The 22,474-nt window shown below is 44.9% G+C and overlaps 1 protein-coding gene across 5 annotated transcripts in view; it reads right to left on the reverse strand.

Moving 5' to 3' along the window:
- LOC139155661 (WD repeat-containing protein 90-like) overlaps positions 1-22,474 on the reverse strand; it is an 82,305-nt gene that overhangs the window by 10,822 nt on the left and 49,009 nt on the right. For 2 of the 5 annotated variants that reach the window (XM_070730894.1, XM_070730892.1), the window contains 14 exons: positions 22,273-22,404; positions 20,208-20,393; positions 19,315-19,412; positions 18,211-18,313; positions 17,252-17,373; positions 15,030-15,189; positions 12,373-12,563; positions 11,129-11,297; positions 10,541-10,673; positions 7,729-7,900; positions 7,498-7,620; positions 5,574-5,754; positions 5,136-5,266; positions 2,729-2,872 (listed from right to left, as the gene is read on the reverse strand). In XM_070730894.1, coding sequence (XP_070586995.1) covers positions 2,729-2,872; positions 5,136-5,266; positions 5,574-5,754; positions 7,498-7,620; positions 7,729-7,900; positions 10,541-10,673; positions 11,129-11,297; positions 12,373-12,563; positions 15,030-15,189; positions 17,252-17,373; positions 18,211-18,313; positions 19,315-19,412; positions 20,208-20,393; positions 22,273-22,404 — 2,045 coding nt within the window. The remainder of the gene's footprint in view (positions 1-2,728; positions 2,873-5,135; positions 5,267-5,573; positions 5,755-7,497; positions 7,621-7,728; positions 7,901-10,540; positions 10,674-11,128; positions 11,298-12,372; positions 12,564-15,029; positions 15,190-17,251; positions 17,374-18,210; positions 18,314-19,314; positions 19,413-20,207; positions 20,394-22,272; positions 22,405-22,474) is intronic. The other 3 variants (XM_070730897.1, XM_070730895.1, XM_070730893.1) reach the window with 2 other exon arrangements.

Below are 22,474 nucleotides of genomic sequence, written 5' to 3' on the forward strand. Positions count from 1 at the left end.
GAAGCCCCAGCTTGACATCTGGTGCGCCTTTTTCAGAAGGATCTCTGCCTTCCGGTCCTCCGGTTTCAGGCTCTCTCCAGTTTCTGAAGGCACCAGGGCGCTGGATACCAGTGTCACGACCGGCTGGTCTATGGGTGGAAACTCAAGAGTTTTCTCCACCTCCTCGTCGAACATGTAAAATCTACGTTCCAGGTTAGACGGTCCTTGTGCAGCTGCTGGGTATTGCCAGGGGCGTTTGGCTCCCTGCAGAAATATGTTAGATGCTGGAAAATGCTCTGATTCGGGCTGGGATTCCTGAAGTAAGGCATCTGGAGCCTGAGCTGTTTCTTCTGCTGTCTTAGTAGCCCCAGGTAGATTCATTACCTGTTTTGCCTTAAACAACAAGGTCCTGAACAGTGTTGGCTTAAACAGGCCCACTGGTTGAGGCATTTCAGGGGTGGTTTCATCCTCTGAGAGGTCATATTCCCTCTCGCTGTCCTCCCCGGTAATAGGCTCCTCTGACAGGGACCCCAAACCCGATGGGGGCGGTGCTGACCAAACTTGAGTTGCTGGTTGTAATGGTTGCTGGCCATATTGATGGGCCCCAGCCGATATGCCTTGCAAATAAACATTTGCAATGAGGTTTTGTAGGTCAGGTGGTATATCCTGCCAAGTGCTTGCCTGCGCCCTCAGTCCCGCCGCTGTGGGCGTGAACGTGGCTGAGGGACCCTGAAAACCCCTTCTAGGGTAGCTAGCTGACCCAGGTCTGTTCCACGAGGGCCCAGGTGAGGGCATGATGGAAGGCCCTGCAGGGGATTGCCTATCAGGTGACCAGTCCCCTTCATGTATGGTTCCAGGCATCCCAAAGTGGAGTGGGGTGACTGGGTCAGGTGTTGCGGGCAGCTTCTGGATCAGTGGCAGGACTGATGGGGAGGTTTGCAAGGCTGCCTCTAGCTTTTTTTCTAGGGCCTTAATGCGCTTTTCAGCCTCTTTCAGAGATGAGGCTGAGGTTGTGGATTGTGAAGTCTTGGACTTCTCCTTGGCCTTCCCCTTAGGTTTGTCCTTGGCCAAGACAGGGGAGGCTGCTCTCTCAGTGCTCGCTTGCTCCTCCATAGTACTCACACTTGATTGAGGGATGCAAGGATCTCGAAATTTCAGCCTTGAGAGCCTCGTTACTCAGTGAAAAATGGCTCCCTTGCACATGCGCACTGAGGCTTGGTGACCTCTTCGCGCCTATCAGCTGCAGGAAGGGCTTCCATTTCGCGCCTTTGGGGTAGCAACCCAATATGGCGGCCCCCATGCCCTTTCGCGGCTTTTTTCCCCTTCTCCGTGGGGGGGGGTTGCAGCTCCTTGCCGCTCCGGGGCCAGCGGCCCTCTCGCGGACTTTCCTTCCTCGCCGGAGCCCTTGGCTTGCCCGGCGGTGGCGGCTCGCCCAGCGGCTTCCCTGCCGCCGCCGGCGGCGGCTTGTTCGGCGGCTGTCGAACAGCTGAGAGGCACGGCTCCGCTCCCCTGTCCTCAGGAGCCCGATCGATCGCGCCTCCGAGCTTCCCAGTGGGGGGGGGCGGACCCCCCCACCTTCAGCTCACAGCCCGGTCTGGCCACGGAGGTCAGGGACCGCTGGCTGGCTGCTCCTCTACGGGGTGTTCCCTCGGGGGGAATACATAACCCCTGAGGAGATTGGTTGGGGGTGTTGCCCGCGGAGGGCAGAGACCCCGTTCCTCTGTTCTTCTTCAATCTTCCCTCTGAAAAAACAAAGAACAGGATTAAACAGGTCAAAAAACAGAAAAACATTCATTTACATTCTATTCTTTTATTTATTTAAACTCTAAACCTTAGAGGAAAACTCAGTATGTCTCTACTCTTGGACTGAGTTTTTAAAACTGGGGCTCATGGGAGCAGTAAGGGGGCGGTAGCTATTATTATGCTAATTATAACTCAGTCTCTACCAATAGGATTGGTACATTACCCATGTTGGACTCTCCTTCCAGATGCAGTGGAGAACAGTGTAGGAAAACTTCCCCTTTTTCCTTCTGGACCTCTAACTGTCCATTTCCCACCAACCATTTGCACTCTCTTTGTTTTGATAACAGTTTGCCTGTCTGTCTGCCTCAGATTTCCCCAGCTGGCGACCTTGAGGTGTTGCGTCTGTCTTAGGCTTCCAGCAGGCACACTTGAATTCAAAATATCCCTCCCAAACCTTCCTTACGTTCCAATTCCTTTCCTTCCCCCTGCTGCTGCAGTTATCTGGTTGTAAGCAGGGCTGCGTAGCGAGACAACCATGACAAATTCTGTCCACTGCCTGGAGTTCGATCCTGATCAGTTCAACTTTCCATCTTTCCAAGGTCGGTAAATGAGGACCCAGATTTTGCGGGGGTAATAGACTAACTCTGTAAGCCGCTTAGAAAATGTTTATGTAAGAAGCAGTATATAAGTCTAAGTGCTATTTCTAGAGCTAACCAGCCCATATCCAATTCAGAAATGGGATAAACAATCATTACTGCCTTTGGAGAGCTTTTGCTGGATCAGCCAAGATTCATTCCAGAAAATTTACTTTCCTAACCATTTTCCATGTATGGAAATTAAATGTATCATTTTACTTAAACAAATATACACATACATCTTAGTTGTGGACTACTTTTCTGAGTAATTCCTGGACCATAAATTGATCCAAATTTGAAGCATAACCATAATCAAGACAATGTGATTTGTCATTTGATGGAAATACCACATACAAGTAAACTACTCTCACCTCAGGACCTGTGGGAGCTGGAAAGCTTAACCAATCAACGATCTCACATTTGTCCTTCAACCAGTCAGAAATCCAGACACTGACACGTCGATCACTGCTGGAAGCCAGCCAGAGATCGCTTCCTTCAGTCCCAAGTTTGGTGTACTGGAGAAAAATGGTATGAAAATGAGCATTTGTATTTGTTTATATAAATTCATTTGTGATCTCTTGGTTTGCTATCAGTCTCCACCTGGACTGGTTTTAACTCCACTGTTGTTTCTGCGGACCTCGACCCCAATTGTAAAACAGAGTCGACTGACAACGAGTCAGTCGAGGTGACTGGGGCTAAACATCTTTGTCTATCTGTCTGGGAGGAGTTTGACTTGGTGACACCTAAGGAAGTGGACAAGGCCATTGGAGCTGTGTGTTCTGCCACCTGTCTACTGGATCCATGTCCCTCTTGGTTGGTTTCGGCCAGTCGAGAGGTGACGCGGAGCTGGGTCCGGGAGATTGTCAATGCTTCCTTGGGGAGTGGGTCCTTTCCGGCCCCTTATAAGGAGGCGCTCGTGCGCCCCCTCCTCAAGAAGACTTCCCTGGACCCAGCTGTACTCAATAACTACCGTCCAGTCTCCAACCTTCCCTTTATGGGGAAGGTTGTCGAGAAGGTGGTGGCATTTCAGCTCCAGCGGTCCTTGGAAGAAGCTTATTATCTAGATCCTCAACAGTCTCGATTCAGGTCCGGCTACAGCACGGAAACTGCTTTGGTCGCGTTGATGGATGATCTCTGGCGGGCCCAAGACAGGGGCTTGTCCTCTGTCCTGGTGCTTCTTGACCTCTCAGCGGCTTTTGATACCATCGACCATGGTATCCTTCTGCACCGGCTGGAGGGGTTGGGAGTGGGAGGCACTGTTCTTCAGTGGTTCTCCTCATACCTCTCTGGTCGGTCGCAGTCGATGTTAGTGGGGGGTCAGAGGTCGACCTCTAGGTCTCTCCCTTGTGGGGTGCCTCAGGGGTCAGTCCTCTCCCCCCTACTATTTAATATCTACATGAAACCACTGGGTGAGATCATCCAAGGGCATGGGGTGAGGTATCATCAATACGCCGATGATACCCAGTTATACATCTCCACCCCATGTCCAGCCAACGAAGCAGTGGAAGTGATGTGCTGGTGCCTGGCAGATGTTGGGGCCTGGATGAGTGTCAACAAACTTAAGCTCAACCCAGACAAGACGGAGTGGCTGAGGGTCTTACCTCCCAAGGACAATTCCATCTGTCCGTCCATTACCCTAGGGGAGAATCACTGGCCCCCTCAGAGAAGGTTCGCAACTTGGGCGTCCTCCTCGACCCACAGCTCACATTAGAGAAACATCTTTCAGCTGTGGCGAGGGGGGCGTTTGCCCGGGTTCGCCTTGTGCACCAGTTGCGACCCTACTTGGACCGGGAGTCACTGCTCACAGTCACTCATGCCCTCATCACCTCAAGGCTAGACTACTGTAATGCTCTCTACATGGGGCTACCTTTGAAATATGTTCGGAAACTTCAGATTGTGCAGAATGCAGCTGCGAGAGCAATCATGGGCTTTCCCAAATATGCCCATGTTACACCAACACTCCGCAGTCTGCATTGGTTGCCGATCAGTTTCCGATCACAATTCAAAGTGTTGGTTATGACCTATAAAGCCCTTCATGGCACCGGACCAGATTATCTCAGGGACCGCCTTCTGCTGCACGAATCCCAGCGACCAGTTAGGTCCCACAGAGTGGGTCTTCTCCGGGTCCCGTCAACTAAAGAATGTCGCTTGGCGGGACCCAGGGGAAGAGCCTTCTCTGTGGCGGCCTCAACCCTCTGGAACCAACTCCCCCCAGAGATTAGAATTGCCCCCACCCTCCTTGCCTTTCGTAAGCTGCTTAAAACCCACCTCTGCCGTCAGGCATGGGGGAATTGAGACCCTCTTCCCCCTAGGCCTTTACAATTCTATGCATGGTATGTATGTATGTATGTTTGGTTTTTTATATTAATGGGTTTTTAATTGTTTCTAACATCAGACTACTATTGTACACTGCTTTATTGTTGCTGTTAGCCGCCCCGAGTCTCCGGAGAGGGGCGGCATACAAATCCAATAAATAAATAAATAAATAAATTTGTGCTGACTACATATCTAGGATATTGGCCTCTATGATATTTTTATTTATTTTCCATTTAGTGACTCTCTCTCTCTTCTCTCTCTCCCCATCTGAATTCTATTCATCTGGTAACATACATAGAAACATAGAAGATTGATGGCAGAAAAAGACCTCATGGTCCTTCTAGTCTGCCCCTTTACTATTTCCTGTTTTTTTATTTTACGATGGATATATGTTTATTCCAGGCATGTTTAAATTTAGTTACTGTGGATTTACAGATGGGTAAAACAATTTACATGCCTTACCGGTTTTCTGGTGCACTGGATAACATTAATGGACGAGGGTCGGTGGTCAGTAAGAACTCTGATGGTCATCCCTGTACGTGGGCTATTAATGGCAATCAATCCATCCTTGCTTCCTGATAAGATGATTTCTCCTAAATACAGACACAAGGTGTCATCAGTCATAGACAACAAATATGCACACAAAACACTGTAAGCTCTTCAGACTCTTCAAATACTTTCAGGAATCCTTCATTCAAGTTGTAATTTACTTTACTGTCATTGCACCCCATACAACAAAATTAAATCCCATCTTCAGTGTACATTATAACACAATTGAGGAAGTTGAGAAATGTTAAGATCTTAGCTTGGCAAGTTTGGAAAAGAGAAAAAAGAACCAAACCAAAGGGAAAGACAGCAAGAAAGATGATGCCCAACTCAACAGGGTGGCTTGTTCCCTACCATCTGCAGAATATCCAAGGGCCATGACAGCCAAGGAATGAGGGTGCATTTTCAATTCCATCTCCGTCCGGGAAATGCTGAAGAGGCGGATGGTGCCATCGCTATAGCCTGCCACGATATGATGGCTTTCGAGCCCGTTGATGGAGGTGGGCACTGGGCTCCAGGCCAAGCACAAGCAACTCTAACAGGAAACAGACCAGGGGTTAGCGATGCCTAAACCATGACCAGGTGAAAGATGGGACAGGAAGAGCGGGCCCACTTTCATATCATGCTTGCTGCCAAGCACAGTAAATCAGAAATCCATGCAGTTCAAATGAATATACAGGTTTGTGGTATAACAACAACAACAACAACAACAACAACAGAGTTGGAAGGGACCTTGGAGGTCTTCAATTCAACCCCCTGCTTAGGCAAGAAACCCTAAATTACTTCAGACAGATGGTTATCCAACATCTTCTTAAAAACTTCTAGTGTTGTTCACAACTTCTGGAGGCAAGCTGTTCCACCGGTTAATTCTTCTAACTGTCAGGGAATTTTTCCTTAGTTCTAAATTACTTCTCTCCTTATTTTGTTTTTCACCCATTGCTTCTTGTTCTACCCTCAGGTGCTTTGGAGAACAGCTTGACTCCTTCTTCTTTGTGGCAACCCCTGAGATGTTGGAAGACTGCTATCATGTCTTCCCTGATCCTTCTTTTCATTAAACTAGCCATGCCCAGTTCCTGAAACCGTTCTTCATATGTTTTAGCCTCCAGTCCCCTAATCATTTATGTCACTCTTCTCTGCACTTTTTCTCGAGTCTCAATATCCTTTTTGCATTGCGGTAGCCAAAACAGAATGCGATATTCCAAGTGTGGCCTCACCAAGGTCTTGTAAAGTGGTATTAACCCTTCCCGTGATCTTGATTCTCTCCCTCTGTTGATGCAGCCTAGAACTGTATTGGCTTTTTTGGCAGCTGCTGCACATGGCTGGCTCCTATTTAAATAGTTGTCCACTAGGACTCCAAGGTGCCTCTCACAGTTACTTTACATTTAACGCTCTATAAAATAATCTGAACTGCAGGTAGTTCTTGATTTACCACAGTGACTTAGACTGTTTTTTTCACATAACCACTGCAGCACAGCCATGGTCACATGATCCAACTTCAGGCACTAGGCGAGGGATTCATATTTATGATGGTTACAGTGTCATGAGTCGCGGGATCCCCCTTTTCAACCTTCTGACAAGCAAAATTGAGTAGTCAACTTGAACCAGTTGACAATACTCTCAAGTTCTTTACTGTGAAGTCACCCATGCCACAAGAGTCTGGCCAGACTAACTATGTTCCCTTGGGAACAGCGAGTTAAGGTTTCAGGGGTTGTTGGGGAGTCAGGCCTGTGCCACCTTTACTGCAAGGCAAAGACCCTGTCAGCCTCTGCATTTCTTCTTCATGCCTTGCTTGCATCGGCTTCCAGAAGAAACAGTGGGAGAGGGGAGGAAGCTGGGGGGATTTGGGAGGGGGAAGTGCACTGGAGGAGCCCGTTTGGAAGTATGCTTGACACCACCATCCCTTGCCTGGTACAGCTATGCAGAGCGGACCTGCTCATCATCAATTCAAGGTCAACGGCCATTGCATTCCAGATGTGTGACACTCTACGAATGATGCACCCACACCACACCTATGGACACGGGATTGGGTGATAGCCGGGGAGGGGGGATTGGGAGGGTTTTGGGAAACTTTGTAATATGCTTTGTGTGTGCCTTTTCTCTCAGACTTTGCTTTGCTTTTGCTGCGTTCATTTCTTGTCTATTAAAAGTGCCCTTTTGAAGTTCCAATGGACTTTTACTTTCCTGTCAGGTCTGGAGCAGACCTGACGGACTCTAAGCTTGGCCCTCCCTCCCTCCCTCCCGTCTAGTTGGAGAGTCCAATGTCTTCTCCCAAAATTACCTGATTGAGGACTTGAAACTGCACCACCAGCTCCAAACTAGCCAGGGACCAAACTCTGACGCTACCGTCCTCTGCACAGGTAGCAAAGTGAGACTCTCCAGGACCGAAGGCCACCTCACTCACCTAGAGCCACAGAGAAGGGAGGACAACCTGAAAGGGTTGCCTCAACAAGGAGGCAGCTCACATGACTTTGATTTATCCATGATTGCCAAGATGCGCTCCAAGGCAAACCTTGTTCTTGTGGCCGCTGATCAGCCGGATGCTAGTGTTCTCAGTCCAGTTGATGTACCACAAGGTCCCTGCGGTGGTCCCCACAATGCCCATGTCCATGGCATCGTCAAAAGCGGCACTCACAATGGTCCCATCGAGAATGATTTCCTGCTCCAAGAGAACGGAGTTAGATCTAGAGGAAACAGCCCCAAAGAAGAAAGAAAAGAAATTAAACATATTCCATCTTAGCTGCACGACTTTTGTCATCAGGCCTGCAAAAAGTATGTATGTACACACACACACACACACACACACACACACACACACACACACACACAAACCTACCATGTTTCCCCCTGCCAGCCCCCCAGCATTCTAATTTCAAAGTGTCAAAATATAAAGGTATCAGCCAGTTCATCCATCTATTGAGGTTTCTTGGTTTCTACAATCCCACCAATTCTTCAATCCTAATCCAAGTCCCAAGCTGTGGTTTGCATTGTCTGGTGCTCTTTCCCTTGCATCACCAGGTGCCTCTAATTATTTCCTCGCTCCTCCATTCTTCTCTGTTGCCTCCCTGGCCTTTCTCACTGGCCAGTTCAGCAGTGGTTGCACTCCTTTCTGTGTGGGCGTGGGTGTGAACTCCGTTGCCTCCCTGTCACTCTCACTGGCCGGTTCAGCAATAGTCCCCTTCTTTCAGCTTTCAGCTTGAGTGTTGTATCCTCGCTTTCTCGCTCCTCCATTGCCTCCCTGGACTCTCTCACTGGCCAGTTCAGCAGCAGTTCCACTCCTTTCGGCTTGGGCACCCTCGAATTCAATGTGATTCGGCAGCTTTTCTCACTGCTGTTCACAGTTCATGGCCATTTGCCACAGTAGTTCCACAATTCCTTCAGTTCCTGGGCGTTTTCCTCAGTTCCCCCTGATGCCACTTCAGCTGCTCTCACCCGCTGGAAATGGCAGCCAGAATATTGTTTGATATAACCTGGCTGCGAGCTCAGATACCCAGTCTTCCTTATTAACGGGACCGTCTCCTGCCACATGCCCCCGAGAGACCAATTAGAGCACACAGAATCAGCCTCCTCCAGGTCCCGTCAGCTAAACAATGCAGGCTGGCAGGGCTATGGGGGAGGACCTTCTCTGTTACTGCCCCGACATTATGGAACCACCTCCCCTCCCCCGAGGTCCACATGGCCCCCACCCTGCTGGCTTTCCGTAAGGCCATAAAGACCTGGCTATGCCGGCAGGCCTGGGCCCCCTAAAACAACCACTAGCTGGTCCATATGTCCGAATGGGTATGAATGATTAGTATGTATGGAATTAAATTGTCCTAGTTTTAATTATGATTTTAGAAAGATTTTTTCCTTGACTTCTTTTTATTGCTGCTGTTATCGGTAATTTTTTTTTATACTGTTGTAAGCCGCCCTGAGTCCTTCGGGACTTGGCAGCATAGAAGTCAAATTAAATAAATAAATAAATAAAATAAGACATCCCCTGATAATAAGCTCAACCGGGTTTCTGAGTGCATGGCAATAAGGCCAAGCATTTTTTCAGGGTTCAAAAAAAATAAAATAAGACAGGGTCTTATTTTTGCAGAAATACTTTATACAGAGTGGTACCCTGATACTTGTCAATAATTGGTTCAGTGATACCAAAAATGATGAGTACCAAACAAATTGTTCCCATAAGAAATAATGGGAAAATGAGTGAGTCACAAGGCAGCCCACAGTGACATATTCTAGCTTGTGTATTTAGTACTAAACAAACAATATGTACCAGGACAAAACGTTTGTTTTAAAATGTGTTGGGTACCAAATTCGATGAATTTCAGAGCAGTTGAATACCAATGTACCACAGTGTGTGGATGTATATATGTGTGTGTGTACATACACATGCACACACATACATACACTTACACAAAAACATACACATAACTATGCTATAAAGTATCCTGCTTTGGGCATGGGGTCAATTTAGAACAGTGTTTCCCAACCTTGGCAAATTGAAGATTTCTGGACTTCAACTCCCAGAATTCCCCAGCACTGATTTAGAAGACCTCCAAGGTCCCTTCTAGCCCTATGGTTCTGGGATTAGCTGCCCAAAGAAGATCTGTTCTCGCAGGACAGGTTTTAACGCCCCACATTTGCAAGCCAGACGTGTGCTAGGCTCCAGGACGGAGTGTCCATACCTCCTACTCTATTCACACATTTCCAATTCCCTGGAACAACCAAACTGGCTGCTCTCTGTCAGTGTTGGCAAAGTCTGAGAAGGAAGATTTACTCATGAATGATCTCCACCAAAAATAACTTATTCCAAACCTTTGCTAATTCTATATTGTTTAAAGCTGTTTTCCCAATCATTCCCTGGGTTTCTGGCATTAGTTGCCTGAACTCTGCTGGAGGCAGGGAAATCCTAACATTTTGCTATTTATTGAATATTTCTTGGGAAATCCTCGCCCATTTACTTACTCAGTCCGTGCTCCTTAATTATCAAGATACATGAGAGGGTCCTTCTTGTAACATTGAGCTTAAACAGTACCATTAATTCAGAACAAAATTCCAGTTTTGGCTAGAAACTGGATAGAAGTCTGCAACAGCTTTTCAAAAAGACAGAGGTTTTTTATTATTATTTACCAAGCAGATCAGTTTAATCCCTATTTAAGGATATGTTTAGAGGTTGTAAATAGACTTAATTTTTTTAAATCTGCTTCCCTTGAGGGAATGATTTAGTCAGGTAAGTAGGAACGCCATAAAGAAAGAACTGTTTTTTACGGACACTGTGAGAATAAGTGAGAAAAGGAAGCCTCCATCATCTGGTATCTCCAGAACCTATCGTTCACCTGGCACCCGTCACTTCACACCTGGCATCAGATCCTTTGACTCTCAGCTCTTGGACTGCAGCCACTGACCAAATCTGGATCTTCTTGGTATTGCTGCCACTGACCAACCGGTTATGGCGACATTGAAGTACTCCTAGACAAGAAGAGGATTACACCAATTAAAACAGACTTCCTCCAAATACTGCTGGGGATTGCAGAGACCAGTAAAGCTTCTCCCCCCAGCTGTGCCATGGACCACTAAAATTTTCTCATGGACCACTAGTGGTTTGTGGATCACCGGTTGGTGACCTGTGCTCCAAAGCACCAGAAGGACAAGGAACAATGGTTGGAAACTAATCAAAGAGAGAAGCAACTTGGAATTAAGGAGACACTTCCTAACAGTGAGAACAATTAACCAGTGGAACTACTTGCCTCCAGAAATCGTGGAAGTTTTCAAGAAGAGTCTAGATGGTCACTTATCTGAAATGGTATAGGGTCTCCTGCTCAAACAGGGGGCTGGACTAGAAGACTTCCAAGGTCTCTTCCAGCCCCTTCTATTCTAATTCTCATTCTAATTTCTATTAGACGTAAAACACTGTGGAGACTCACCAATCTCGCCGTCCACGGCCTCCCAAGTCATGAAGCAGCAATTTGTCTCTGTGTCCCAGCTGCAGATCTGTCCTGTGCTTGTCCCAGTGTAGAGTAGACATCCAGAGCTGTAGCACAGGGATGTGAGCTCTACCCTACCAATAGCATCAGGAGCTGGGACTTGCTGCACCTAAAAGGAGCAAGATTTTATTTATTTATTAGATTATTTTTTTTGCCCTTCTTCTTAGACTCAGGGCGGTTTACAACATGTTAGCCATACGACTTTTTAACAGAGCCAGCCTCTTGCCCCCACAATCTGGGTCCTCATTTGACCCACCTTGGAAGGATGGAAGGCTGAGTCAACCTGGAGCAGGTGATGAGATTTGAACCGCTAACCTGCAGACCTAGGAGTCAGCTTTAGTGGCCTGCAGTACTACACTCTATTATGAGCATAATAGGCACTCCCAAAGTAGCCCAAAGCTGCCTTGGCTCTCTGGTCATTCACGAGGCTGATGGCTTCTCCTTGACTGCGGTCTACAAGGACTCCTCAACTTAGAGTAGTAATTGGTCACTTAAAGACCATTCAAAGTTACAAAAACCCACCTGGGAGCTAAATACCAGTAATCTTTGACATTAGCAAGGCAATTGCTAATGAATTTTGACCTGTTTCATCACCTTTTTTCCTTGGTTAAGTGAATCACAGTTGTTAAATGAATCTGGCTTTCCCCCTTGACTTTGCATATTAGAAGCCGGCTTGGGAAGTTTGTGAATGGTAAATACGTGACATTGTAACTGTCATTTATTATTTGGATTTCTAGGCTGCCCTTCTCCGTGGATGGAGCGGCCGAACAAACCATTCTATCTGGCAACATGCCAGTTGGCAAGTGCCTACATTTTGATCATGTGACCGGGGGGGAGGTGCTGCAGTAGTTAAGTGTAACCACTCAACGGCCACCAAATGTATGGTTGTTAAGTCTCAGACTACCTGCCCGACGCAGATTCGACATTACAATGCTCACCCCACCTCCATGTGGTCACATGACTGAACTTCAGGCCCTCCGGCACTTACTTCCAGTTTTTGGCAAACCGATGCCCACAGTGAACCACTGGTTGGCTTCGCTACTAGAGAGTTTGCTTAATGACCACAGCAATTGCCTTACCTGTTTTACAACCGTCATGACTTAACAACTGTGGTGACAGGGCCCCATTACTGTCACAAGTCAAGGACTCCTTGTAAAATCGTGCAAAATGTCCAATGTACCTACTTTAAGGTTGATGTCTGAGCCCTGTTGCTTCATCAGCCAAAAGGTCACGGCCCCCTTCCCCACGCAGGCAAGCTGTCCCACAGAAAGGGGATTGAAGGCCAGGTCATGGACAGGCTCAGCGAGACGGGTTGAGGACACAAGGTCGTAAGTCTGGGTGTTCCACAAGGCAATGACTCTGTCTACATAATCTCCTGCAGTCACAGAGATAGAGGCCATTTGTTTTTTACACACACAAGGGATTTATATATGAATGAATGAATGAATGAATGAATGAACACTTTATTATCATTGTATCTATATATACAGTATACCCACACAACAAAATTCACATGACGCCTAAAGACCAGTCCCAATAGGCATAATAATCCAAAAAAACATGCCCCACCTACAACAAATTTCCCACCCTGAACCACCCAAACATCTACACAACATACCAAGTAATACTGTCCAACAGCTCACTGATAGTAACCCTTTAGTTCATTGTTAAGTGCAAGTATAGCTCTGGGATAAAAACTATTTGGAAAACATGTGATCTGAGTTTTAATTGTTCTGTATCGTCTGCCAGAAGGCGACAGTTCAAAATGATTGTAAGCAGGATGAGAAGAATCTCTGAGAATGTTATGCACCTTCCTAGAACAGCGCGATGTGAAGATATCATCCAGGGCGGGTAGCTGGAGCCCAATGATATTCTGAACAGTTTTAGTAATTCTCTATAGACCTTTTTTGTCCGCTACAGAGCTGTTCCCATACCTCTCTCAATGGTGCGGCAACAGTAGCATAGTATGATAGTATGAGATCTCAATACCTAAGAAATCTGGACTTTCCTAGTATCTAGGTATACTTTGCTTTTCTCAGATTCAAAATAAATAGCAACAGCACTTAGATTTACACGCGTTTCCTTGAAAACAAGACCCTGTTTTATATTTTTTTGAACCCTGAAATAATTGCTTGGCCTTATTGCTATGCACTCTAAAGCCTGATTGGGCTAATTATCAGGGGATTTCTTATTTGGGGAAAAAACAGGGTATATACACTGCCTCACAGTGCTTTGCAGCCTTCTCTCTTTCGAACAGTACTTAAAACCAATGACTATGTCTCAGCAACTACAGACAGCCAATCACACAACTCGAAATCAAACCAGGACTCAGCATGGTATTTAAAGGCTTTCTGTTGCCCTTGTCAAGCGCAATCCAAACTGCACTGAAACTGTCTCCTCGAATGGGGACGAAATATTAGCAACCAAATTGCCAAGCTCAGTGCTCCAATCAACAACAGAACTACCAACCCAAACTACGAATATTCAGACGTTTCACAGCTTTCTCTAAGCAGTTTACAGCCTCAGCATCTTGCCTCCCAACAAACTTCAATCCTCATTTTACTGATCTCAGAAGACTGGAGCTCAAGCTGAGTCAAGCCAGGATCAAACTGCTGGCAATGGACAAAATTAGCCTGCAATGCTGCATTCTAACCACTGTGCACAGCTCTTATTAACATTCATAAAACATGATAGTTACAAATCTGCTAATAAATAAATAAATATGAGAAAGCCATTCAATCCAACCTGGTGTTTCTCAGCCTTGGGAACTTTAAAGTGTGAATGCCTCTGGAGATTCTCAATCATCTTGTTCCAAAGGCAACTGGACTTTCTTGGCAGGTTTTTTTCTTTCTTTCAAAACATTTCACTTCTCATCTAAAAAGTTTCTTCAGTTCTGAAGACAAGAATTGAAGCCAAACCAAGGAAGCGTCTTGCACAAGAAGTGAAACTTTTTCAAGGGGAAAAATAAATAAAGTCCAGTTGCCTTTTGAAAAAGCACTTTCAATTTAAGGTGTATGGAGTTCAACTCCTAGCATTCCCCGGCCTGCTTTGAAACCCACACATCTTAAAGGTAAAGGTTGCGTATTTAAAGGCCTCACTCGCAATTTTGGGGGAAATCCAGAACTAAATTAAATATCTAGCTTTTAGTTAGGATGTCACATCAAGGTCATTCCTTGGTTTAAACTAAATCCACAAAAATGCAATCACCCACCAAAATTGGTCATGAGATTTCACTTGTGCAATGCCTTCTCTTTTTTTAAAAAAAAAGTTTTTTGTTTTTTATTTCTCATACAAATATACTGTACGTTCTCCTAACCATTAATAAACATTTACCTTACCTCTCCTAAAATTAATACATAAAATATATGAGCGGTGTTGCTCTTTTACCATTCCATATGCTTCCCCTATTCCACAACAACCCTTCCTCTCCTTCTCTCCTCTCTTTCCCCTTCTCTCACTTCTTCTCTCCTTTTCCACTTTCTTCTTTCCTACTTACAGCAATAGCAATAGCATTTAGACTTATATACTGCTTCATAGTGCTTTTATAGTCCTCTCTAAATAGTTTACAGAATCAGCATATCACCCCCAACAATCTGGGTCCTCATTTGACCCCCCTCGGAAGGATGGAAGGCTGAGTCAACCTGGAACCGGTGGTGAGATCTGAACTGTTGAACTACAGCTAGCAGTTAGCTGAAGTAGCCACTGTGCCATCCCAGCTCTTACTCCTCTCCTCTACCTTCCTTCCAACCTTCTCTCCTACTTTTATTTCCCGTCCCTTTCTCCCTCTCCTTTCCCCTTTCTTATTTCTCTTATCTCTCTCACACACACACGCTACACCAACCTAGAGTGACAAGGAAGCGGTCGTCTTGAGAATATGCCATGGCTTGCACTTGGTTTTCATGATGGAAAAGGATTTTTTCACAAGTCCCATTTTGTATGTTCCAGATGCAAATTTGACACCGCAGGTCTCCCCCACCTTGGGCAGAGGCAGAGGCCAGGACCTAGACAAGAACAGCCCATGTCATCAGGAAAATCTCAGGAAAGAGCTAGGAGATTAACTATTTAAGAAACAGGAAAATGCGATTAGGCTAAAAATAATAATAATCAAGCAGCAGCAACTGAAAGCCGAGAAAGAGATGGGGATAAAATGAGTTTTTAATGCTGCCCAAAACCACATTTTTGAGCAGCATGTGATATCCATGTGTCTCAAGATTAAGAAGCAATTTCCAGCAGGGCTAAAGATACAGCTATTGTTTTAACCATTTTCCCCCAGTTGCAATGTATGGCTGTAAAAGCTGGAACATTAAGGAAGGCTGAGAGCCAAAGAATTGAGGCCTATAGTGCTGGAGAAGTCTCCTGCAAGTTCTTTGGACTGCAAGATGATCCAACCGGTCAGTCCTAGAGATCAACCCTGTCTAATCTTTAAAAGGCTACAAGATCCTGAAGATGAAACTCAAATACAGTGGTACCTTTACTTAAGAACTTAATTTGCTCCGTGACCAGGTTCTTAAGTAGAAAAGTTTGTAAGTAGAAGCAATTTTTCCCATGGGAATCAATGTAAAAGCAAATAATGTGTGCAAACCCATTAGGAAAGACATAAAAGCTCGGAATTTGGGTGGGAGGAGGAGGAGGAAGAAGAGGAGGACAGTCGCTGCCAAAGAAAGAAGGTGAGGTGAGGGGAAATCAAAAAAATCAAAACCTTTAAGGCTTAAAAAAAAAGAGGGACTCTGAGGCGGCAAGGAGGAGCATGCGCCTCCCATACACCCGGCACAAGGCTGCCTCCCATACGCTGTGCCAGAGAGAGGAACCCAGGGGGAACGGCAGGAAACTGGCTGGACCTTCATGCTACTCTCAAATTTCCTGGGAAATTTTTCCGGGCTCGGATTCTTAACTAGAAAATGGTTCTTAAGAAGGCAAAAAAATATTGAACACCCGGTTCTTATCTAGAAAAGTTCTTAAGTAGAGGCGTTCTTAGGTAGAGGTACCACTGTACTTTGACTACCTAATGAGAAGGAAGGACTCACTGGAGAAGAGCCTAATGCTGGGAACGATGGAGGGCAAAAGAAGGGGATAGTTGAGAATGAAGTGGCTGGATGGAGTCACGGAATCAGTTGGTTTGAGCTTAAATGGACTCTGGGGGATAGTAGAGGACAGGAAGGCCTGGAGGAACGTTGTCCATGGGTCCCAATGGGTCGGACATGATTTTGCAACTAACAACAACATTGCTTTGACAGAGATGTTGCATAAGGGCATAAGCTTCAAGACCAGAGAAGAATCACCACAATATATTAGGACTGCCCCCATCCTCCTCGCCTTTCATAAGTCATTAAAAACTCATCTCTGCCGCCAGGCATGGGAAAATTAACACACACACCAATTGTCAAGGTTGGTGTATGGTTTGATTGGATTGTGTGATTATTTTATTATAAGGGTTTTAAATTGTATTTTTAAAAATTGGATTTGTATACTGTTTATGTTTTTGTGAGCTGACCAGAGACTTCGGAGAGGGGCGGCATACAAATCTAATAAATTATTATTATTAACATGCAATCACTTGTTAAACCGCTCACATTTATGAGCATTTGCAGTAACCATAATTTTTGGTGGGTTTTTGCCTGTTTCCAGTATTTAGTTCAGTTTCTGGGGGAGAAAAAAAAAATGCCCACTGGAAAAATTGACTTAACGACTGCAGCATTTGCTTAATGACCGGAGTTTTTGTTTGCTGTTAGCCACCAAGCAGTTCATAAAATTAGGCAAGGTGACCTCACTGAATGACAGCCATAACTTTGCAACTAACCATAATTGTCCAGCTGACCATAACTTTGGGCTCAGTTACAGGCCATAAGGGAAGGATTACCGTTGATTAAAAAATTATCACAATCTGAGCTTCAATAAATTCGTGTTTTGTCTGATCCAACCAACACATTGATTGATTGATTGATTGATTGATTGATTGATTGATTGATTGATTGACTGACTCATTGGACTTATGTGCCACCCTTCTCCAAAGACTCAGGTGAGTCTGGTAAACTTATCTGTAATAAAATGGTGGGATGATCATACCTGGGCATTATGATTGAGAGCTAAAGTTGAAATCTCTTCTGGGTGACCCAGCCAATGCTGTTGGGATCCAGAGTGCAAGTCTTCCACAATCAGCACACAACCACAGCTGTAGGCAAAGAAACCTGGCAGAGAGGTGGGGGGGAGGGAATAACTTATAACAAGTAGAATCTCTCTCCCACCACCAGCACTTTCCCCGATAAAATATACATGTCTCCCAGATTGCAAAACACACCTAGACTTCAGGATATTCTATAAAGGAAATGTTAAGACATTCATGACTGGGAGAGCCATGTTAACAGGTCAGCCAATGAATAGGCATAGCAACTAAGTCAGCCAATGGGAATTAAACATTTCTGAATCTGTGCAGAGAATCGAAACTGAAGCTTAAGTCTTGGGTGTGGCTCAGTTCACTCTGCACTCTCTGCCCACTCTGCTCTCTTGTTCACTCTGTGCTTGTCTGCTGCTGAAATGAAACTAACTGTTCTCTGCTACCTTGAAACTGCTTGAAGAAAAAACTCTGCTAATGGTATTGTAAATTCCTCTGTTACTATGTTTATAAATAAGTTATTGAATCCAGCTGAATCAGTCATCTGTGGGTGCTTCTGGTTTTGATTTTGCAACAAACTTTAATAGCAAATACTGCAGGCCAGAGAAAATATTCAAACTAAATTTGAGGGGATCATCATGATAGATTTGGACCATGCTTTTTTAAAAAAGAGACTTAGAAAGTCTATGGAATTTCTCAGTCATCCAGGTCATGGTTGTTTCCAAAGTTGCTTTTTCAAGAGGAAACTGGACTTTCTGAAAATTTCCAGAAAGCCCAGTTGCCTCTTGAAAAAGCACCTTTGGAGTGTGTCTTAGAAAACCTTTAAAAAGATTCCAAAGACTGCCACTGTTCCCTTGAGGGCATGAAGGTAAATGAAGGTAATAAAATCTGGGAATTAATTTCATGGGCGCACCTGTGTCTGGGTTCCAAACCATGTTCCCTCGGGCATTCCCATTGTAGCCAATCACAGCTTTCAGCTTCAGACCCTCATTAGCGGTTGGAGGAAGAGAAAATACCTTAAAAGGCAAACATGAGTCAAAGGTGGATACAATGAGGACCCAGATCGTTGGGAACAAATAGGCTGACTCTGTAAACTGCTTAGAGGGGGCTGTAAAAGAACTATGAGGCGGTATATAAGTCTAAAGACTATTGCTTATGAGCCCAGTATAAATTGCTATAACAGGTGGTCCTCAACTTACGACCACAGCTTAACCCCAAAATTTTGTGGCTAAGTGAGAAATTTGTTAAGTGAGTTTTGCCCCGTTTTACAGCCTATCATCACAATCGTTTAGTTATTAACACGGTCATTAAGTGAGTCTGGTTCCTCGTGTACTTTGCTTGTCAGGTCACAAAAGAGGAGCACATGAATATGAACCAGTTGCCAAATGTTGATCACATGACCATGGGGATTGCGCAACATTGTAAGTGTGAAAAGGGTCATAAGTCCCTTTTATCATTGCCCTTGTAATTTTGAAAGTCACTAAGTGAACTGAGGATTACCTGTACTTTACGCTTCAGCAGACAAACCAACCCTGCTTATTAAATTAATTTATAGCTATTTTCCCAAGAAATGATTTCAGAATAGTTAAGCCACTTATCAATATCTCTCTGTTACACTTGGACTGGATGAACTACACTAAATTACAGTTTGATCGGCTTTGCCTTACAATACTGGGCAGACTCAGCCTTTAATATTTGTAAACCAGGACTGGTGGCTGAGCAAATTTATTTATTTTATTTTATTTTTTAAAATGATTTTTATTGAATTTTTTGAAAAGAAAAACAACAAAAGATCAAGACAAAAATCAATAGATGACAAAAACATCAAATGTAACATACATATTTACAATTGTAATTGTAATTATTTATTTTTATTTTATTTTATTTCACTTCTATGCCATCCAATCCTGAATGACTCAAATGAATGCCCCCCCCCCCCAAAAAAAAAATAGTTTTATGCTATAAATCAGCATTGAAGAATTGACAATAATTTCTTCCCAGTCAAGTCAAATCTTACCTTGGAAGGTGCAGAAGACCTGAAACGGGGTATGAAGTGCCGGTAGCAATCTGGTCGGATATTTTGGGATAAAGACCCTTTCATTTCATTTCTTTTGTCTAGCACATGAGAATAAGAAAACACACTGAGTTTATCTTTAAACATAAAGTTTTAATATTCTAGCTCTAAAAAGATCAGTTAAATCCAAACAGATGGTTAGTCTCTTGGGATAGAAAGTACTGTAACATTGAATCTTGTTTTCTGACTTGTACTGTGCTAACTTCTGCCACTGATATTTATGAACTGCCTGGATTTTAACAGTGGCCTATCGTTTATGAAATGATATGTTCAAGTGTTTAAAAGCAAGTTATACATTAGTTATACATTCAAAATTCTAATCCAATTCCATGTTATTTGTAGATTCCCATTTCATGCTTTATCTTTCTATATTTTTTCTCATCTTTTCATTCCCCCCCCCAAAATTGCTTAATGAAAGCATTTTAAAAAATAAAGGAAAGAAAGAATAAATATCTAATATTGTTTTCTGCTTGCTACTGCTGGAAACCATTAGCCGTGATGTCATTGAGATGGCCCTTCGTTTGGTCGTGTACTCAGCCAGATGTTCAGAGTAGATTTGGCATTTTTATCCATCTATCAAGTGCATCCCAAGTACCTGAGATAGGCAGATTTGGATGTTGGATAATATTAAGGGTTGCAGAATGTAAGTTGTTCTGAACAAGGTTGCCTTTTGTAATTGACTGATGGTGATTCTGTCAATGCTGATGGGGTTCAACTTTATTATATTCAAATTTATTTGCTATTCATCTCACAGTTCAAAGTGACTCTGAACCTATTCACTTTTCCTCCCTTACAATGTGGAATCTTTTAAAAACACCAGGATACAGACAACTTACCACCCTCTGCAGGACTGTAAGGGCTTGAACAAATTGGAGTGATGTCAGGTTTCACATGCAGAGGCCCTTCATGTTGGACAACATCATTCAGCACAAAAACTGAGTCGCCAGCAGTCCCATTAACAGTGTCCCCATTTTTTCTTTTCAAACATACTTCTTTTTCTTCATCAGAGTCAGACCAAGTGTCTGCAAGAGAGAAAGGAGAACAAAATGATAGGAAACAAACGGCTCCGTATACTTTTAGAATAATCGGAAGATATGGAGAGACCTGGCTCGTAGAATCACCAAGAGTCAGACATGACAGAATGGATAACTTCTTCATTCTCAACCTCAGGAATTTTAAGGGTGGGTGGGTTTCAATTCCCACCTCTTTTAAAATTCCTGAGACTGAGAGATGTTGTTTTAGAAGGTAAATGAATGCAATCCATTTGTGTGCTGACTAGTTTATATATCTTCCCATTGCAGAGACAATCTTCAAGAGGTAGTGGTAGATATACAGTGATCCCTCGAGTTTCGCGATCTCGATGTTCGCTAAACGCTATATCGCGAGTTTTCAACCCGGAAGTAAACAACACCATCTGCGCATGCGTGCCCTTTTTTTCTATGGCCACGCATGCGTAGATGGTGGAGTTTCCCCACCGGGCTGAGCGGCTTCCCCTGGGTCTTCCCCCTCTTGCCCCGGTAAGTGGCGCGAGCAACGGCGTGGGCGCGCGCGCGAGGCCCGCTTCCCAGCTGGGAAGCAACAACACTAACCGGGTGGGTGGGGGAAGCCCCGGCGGCGCGCGTGCGAGGCCCGCTTCCCAGCTGGGAAGCAACAACACTAACCGGGTGGGTGGGGGAAGCCCCGGCGGCGCGCGCGCGGATAAGCAGCAGCAGCGAGGCGGCGGGGAAACCCCAATCTTCGGCTCCTCGCTGCTGCGGTGGAAGTAAAAACACCATCTGCGCATGCGCAGATGGTGTTTTTACTTCCGCACCGCTACTTCGCGAAAAATCGATCATCGCGAGGGGTCCTGGAACGGAACCCTCGCGATGATCGAGGGACCACTGTATAGCATTACGCTAGCAATCTCATGAACAGACAAATGTATCATCAAGTTCTCGTAGACAACTTCTGAGAATTACACCCAGGTCAAAATCCCTGTTTCGTGCAGAAGGAAGTGAGATTGGAGACGAAGACAGAAAACTGTCAAAGAGAAAGGAGCAATCTTTATTTGTTTTCCATGGTTTTATTTATTTGAATGTACTTGAGGGGTTGCCACGTAGAGAAGGGGGTCACGCTGTTTTCCAGGGCACCAGAGGGCCAGACCAGAAGCAACGGATGGAAGCTGACCAAGGAGAGATTCAACCTGGAAATAAGGAAGAACTTTCTGATGGTGAGAGCGATCAACCAGTGGAATGGCCTGCCAGCGGAGGTCGTGAACGTCACAACACTCGACATATTCAAAAAAAGATTGGACTGCCACCTGACTGGGGTAGTGTAGGGTCTCCTGCTTGGGCAGGCTTGGACTAGATGACCTGCAAGATCCCTTTCACCTCTAATAAATAATAAATAAATAAATAAACGTATTAACCACCCAAATTCCAATGGACCAATTATCTCCTTTCTGGTGGGTAGATATATAGTTAGGGCCTATTTTATAGGGTGACTCAGAGGTGGTTTCAGCAGGTTCTAAACAGTTCTGGAGAACCGGTAGTGGAAATTTTGAGTATTTCAGAGAACTGGTAAATACCATCTCTAACTGGCTCCTCCTCCATCTATTCTCTGCCTCCCAAGTCCCAGCTGATCAGGAGGAAATGGGGATTTTGCAGTATTCTTCCCCTGGAGTGGGGTGGGAATGGATATTTTGCAGTATCCTTCACCCGTCACACCCACCAAGCCACCAAGCCACACCACGTGCACTAAGCCACACACACATCTTTAATGGAAACGCAAGACCCACTGTGTTTTGATTAAACATCTCTGGAAAGGCAGGTGACAGACAACCAGGAGGGGTGTTAAATTTCTTGTAGCATTGTATAGAGAAGACCTGGTTGATTCCTATGGTGATGAATTCTCTTTGCTCACCCTGCTCAACCAGTCGGTGGAGAGCGCTGAGGTCCATACACGGAGGGGACACCACAGTAGGCAAAGGAACCAGCTGGCGGGGGGCATCACTGGAGCCAGGAGGTGAATTTTGTGGCTTCTCCAGATTAGTGTCTATGAGCGAACAAGAGGCAATATTGGAGGGTGGATTAGGCTTCAGATTTCCAGGTTCAGACTTAAACTC

Source organism: Erythrolamprus reginae, unplaced genomic scaffold, assembly GCF_031021105.1.
Source record: "Erythrolamprus reginae isolate rEryReg1 unplaced genomic scaffold, rEryReg1.hap1 H_40, whole genome shotgun sequence".
Lineage (NCBI taxonomy): Eukaryota > Metazoa > Chordata > Lepidosauria > Squamata > Dipsadidae > Erythrolamprus > Erythrolamprus reginae.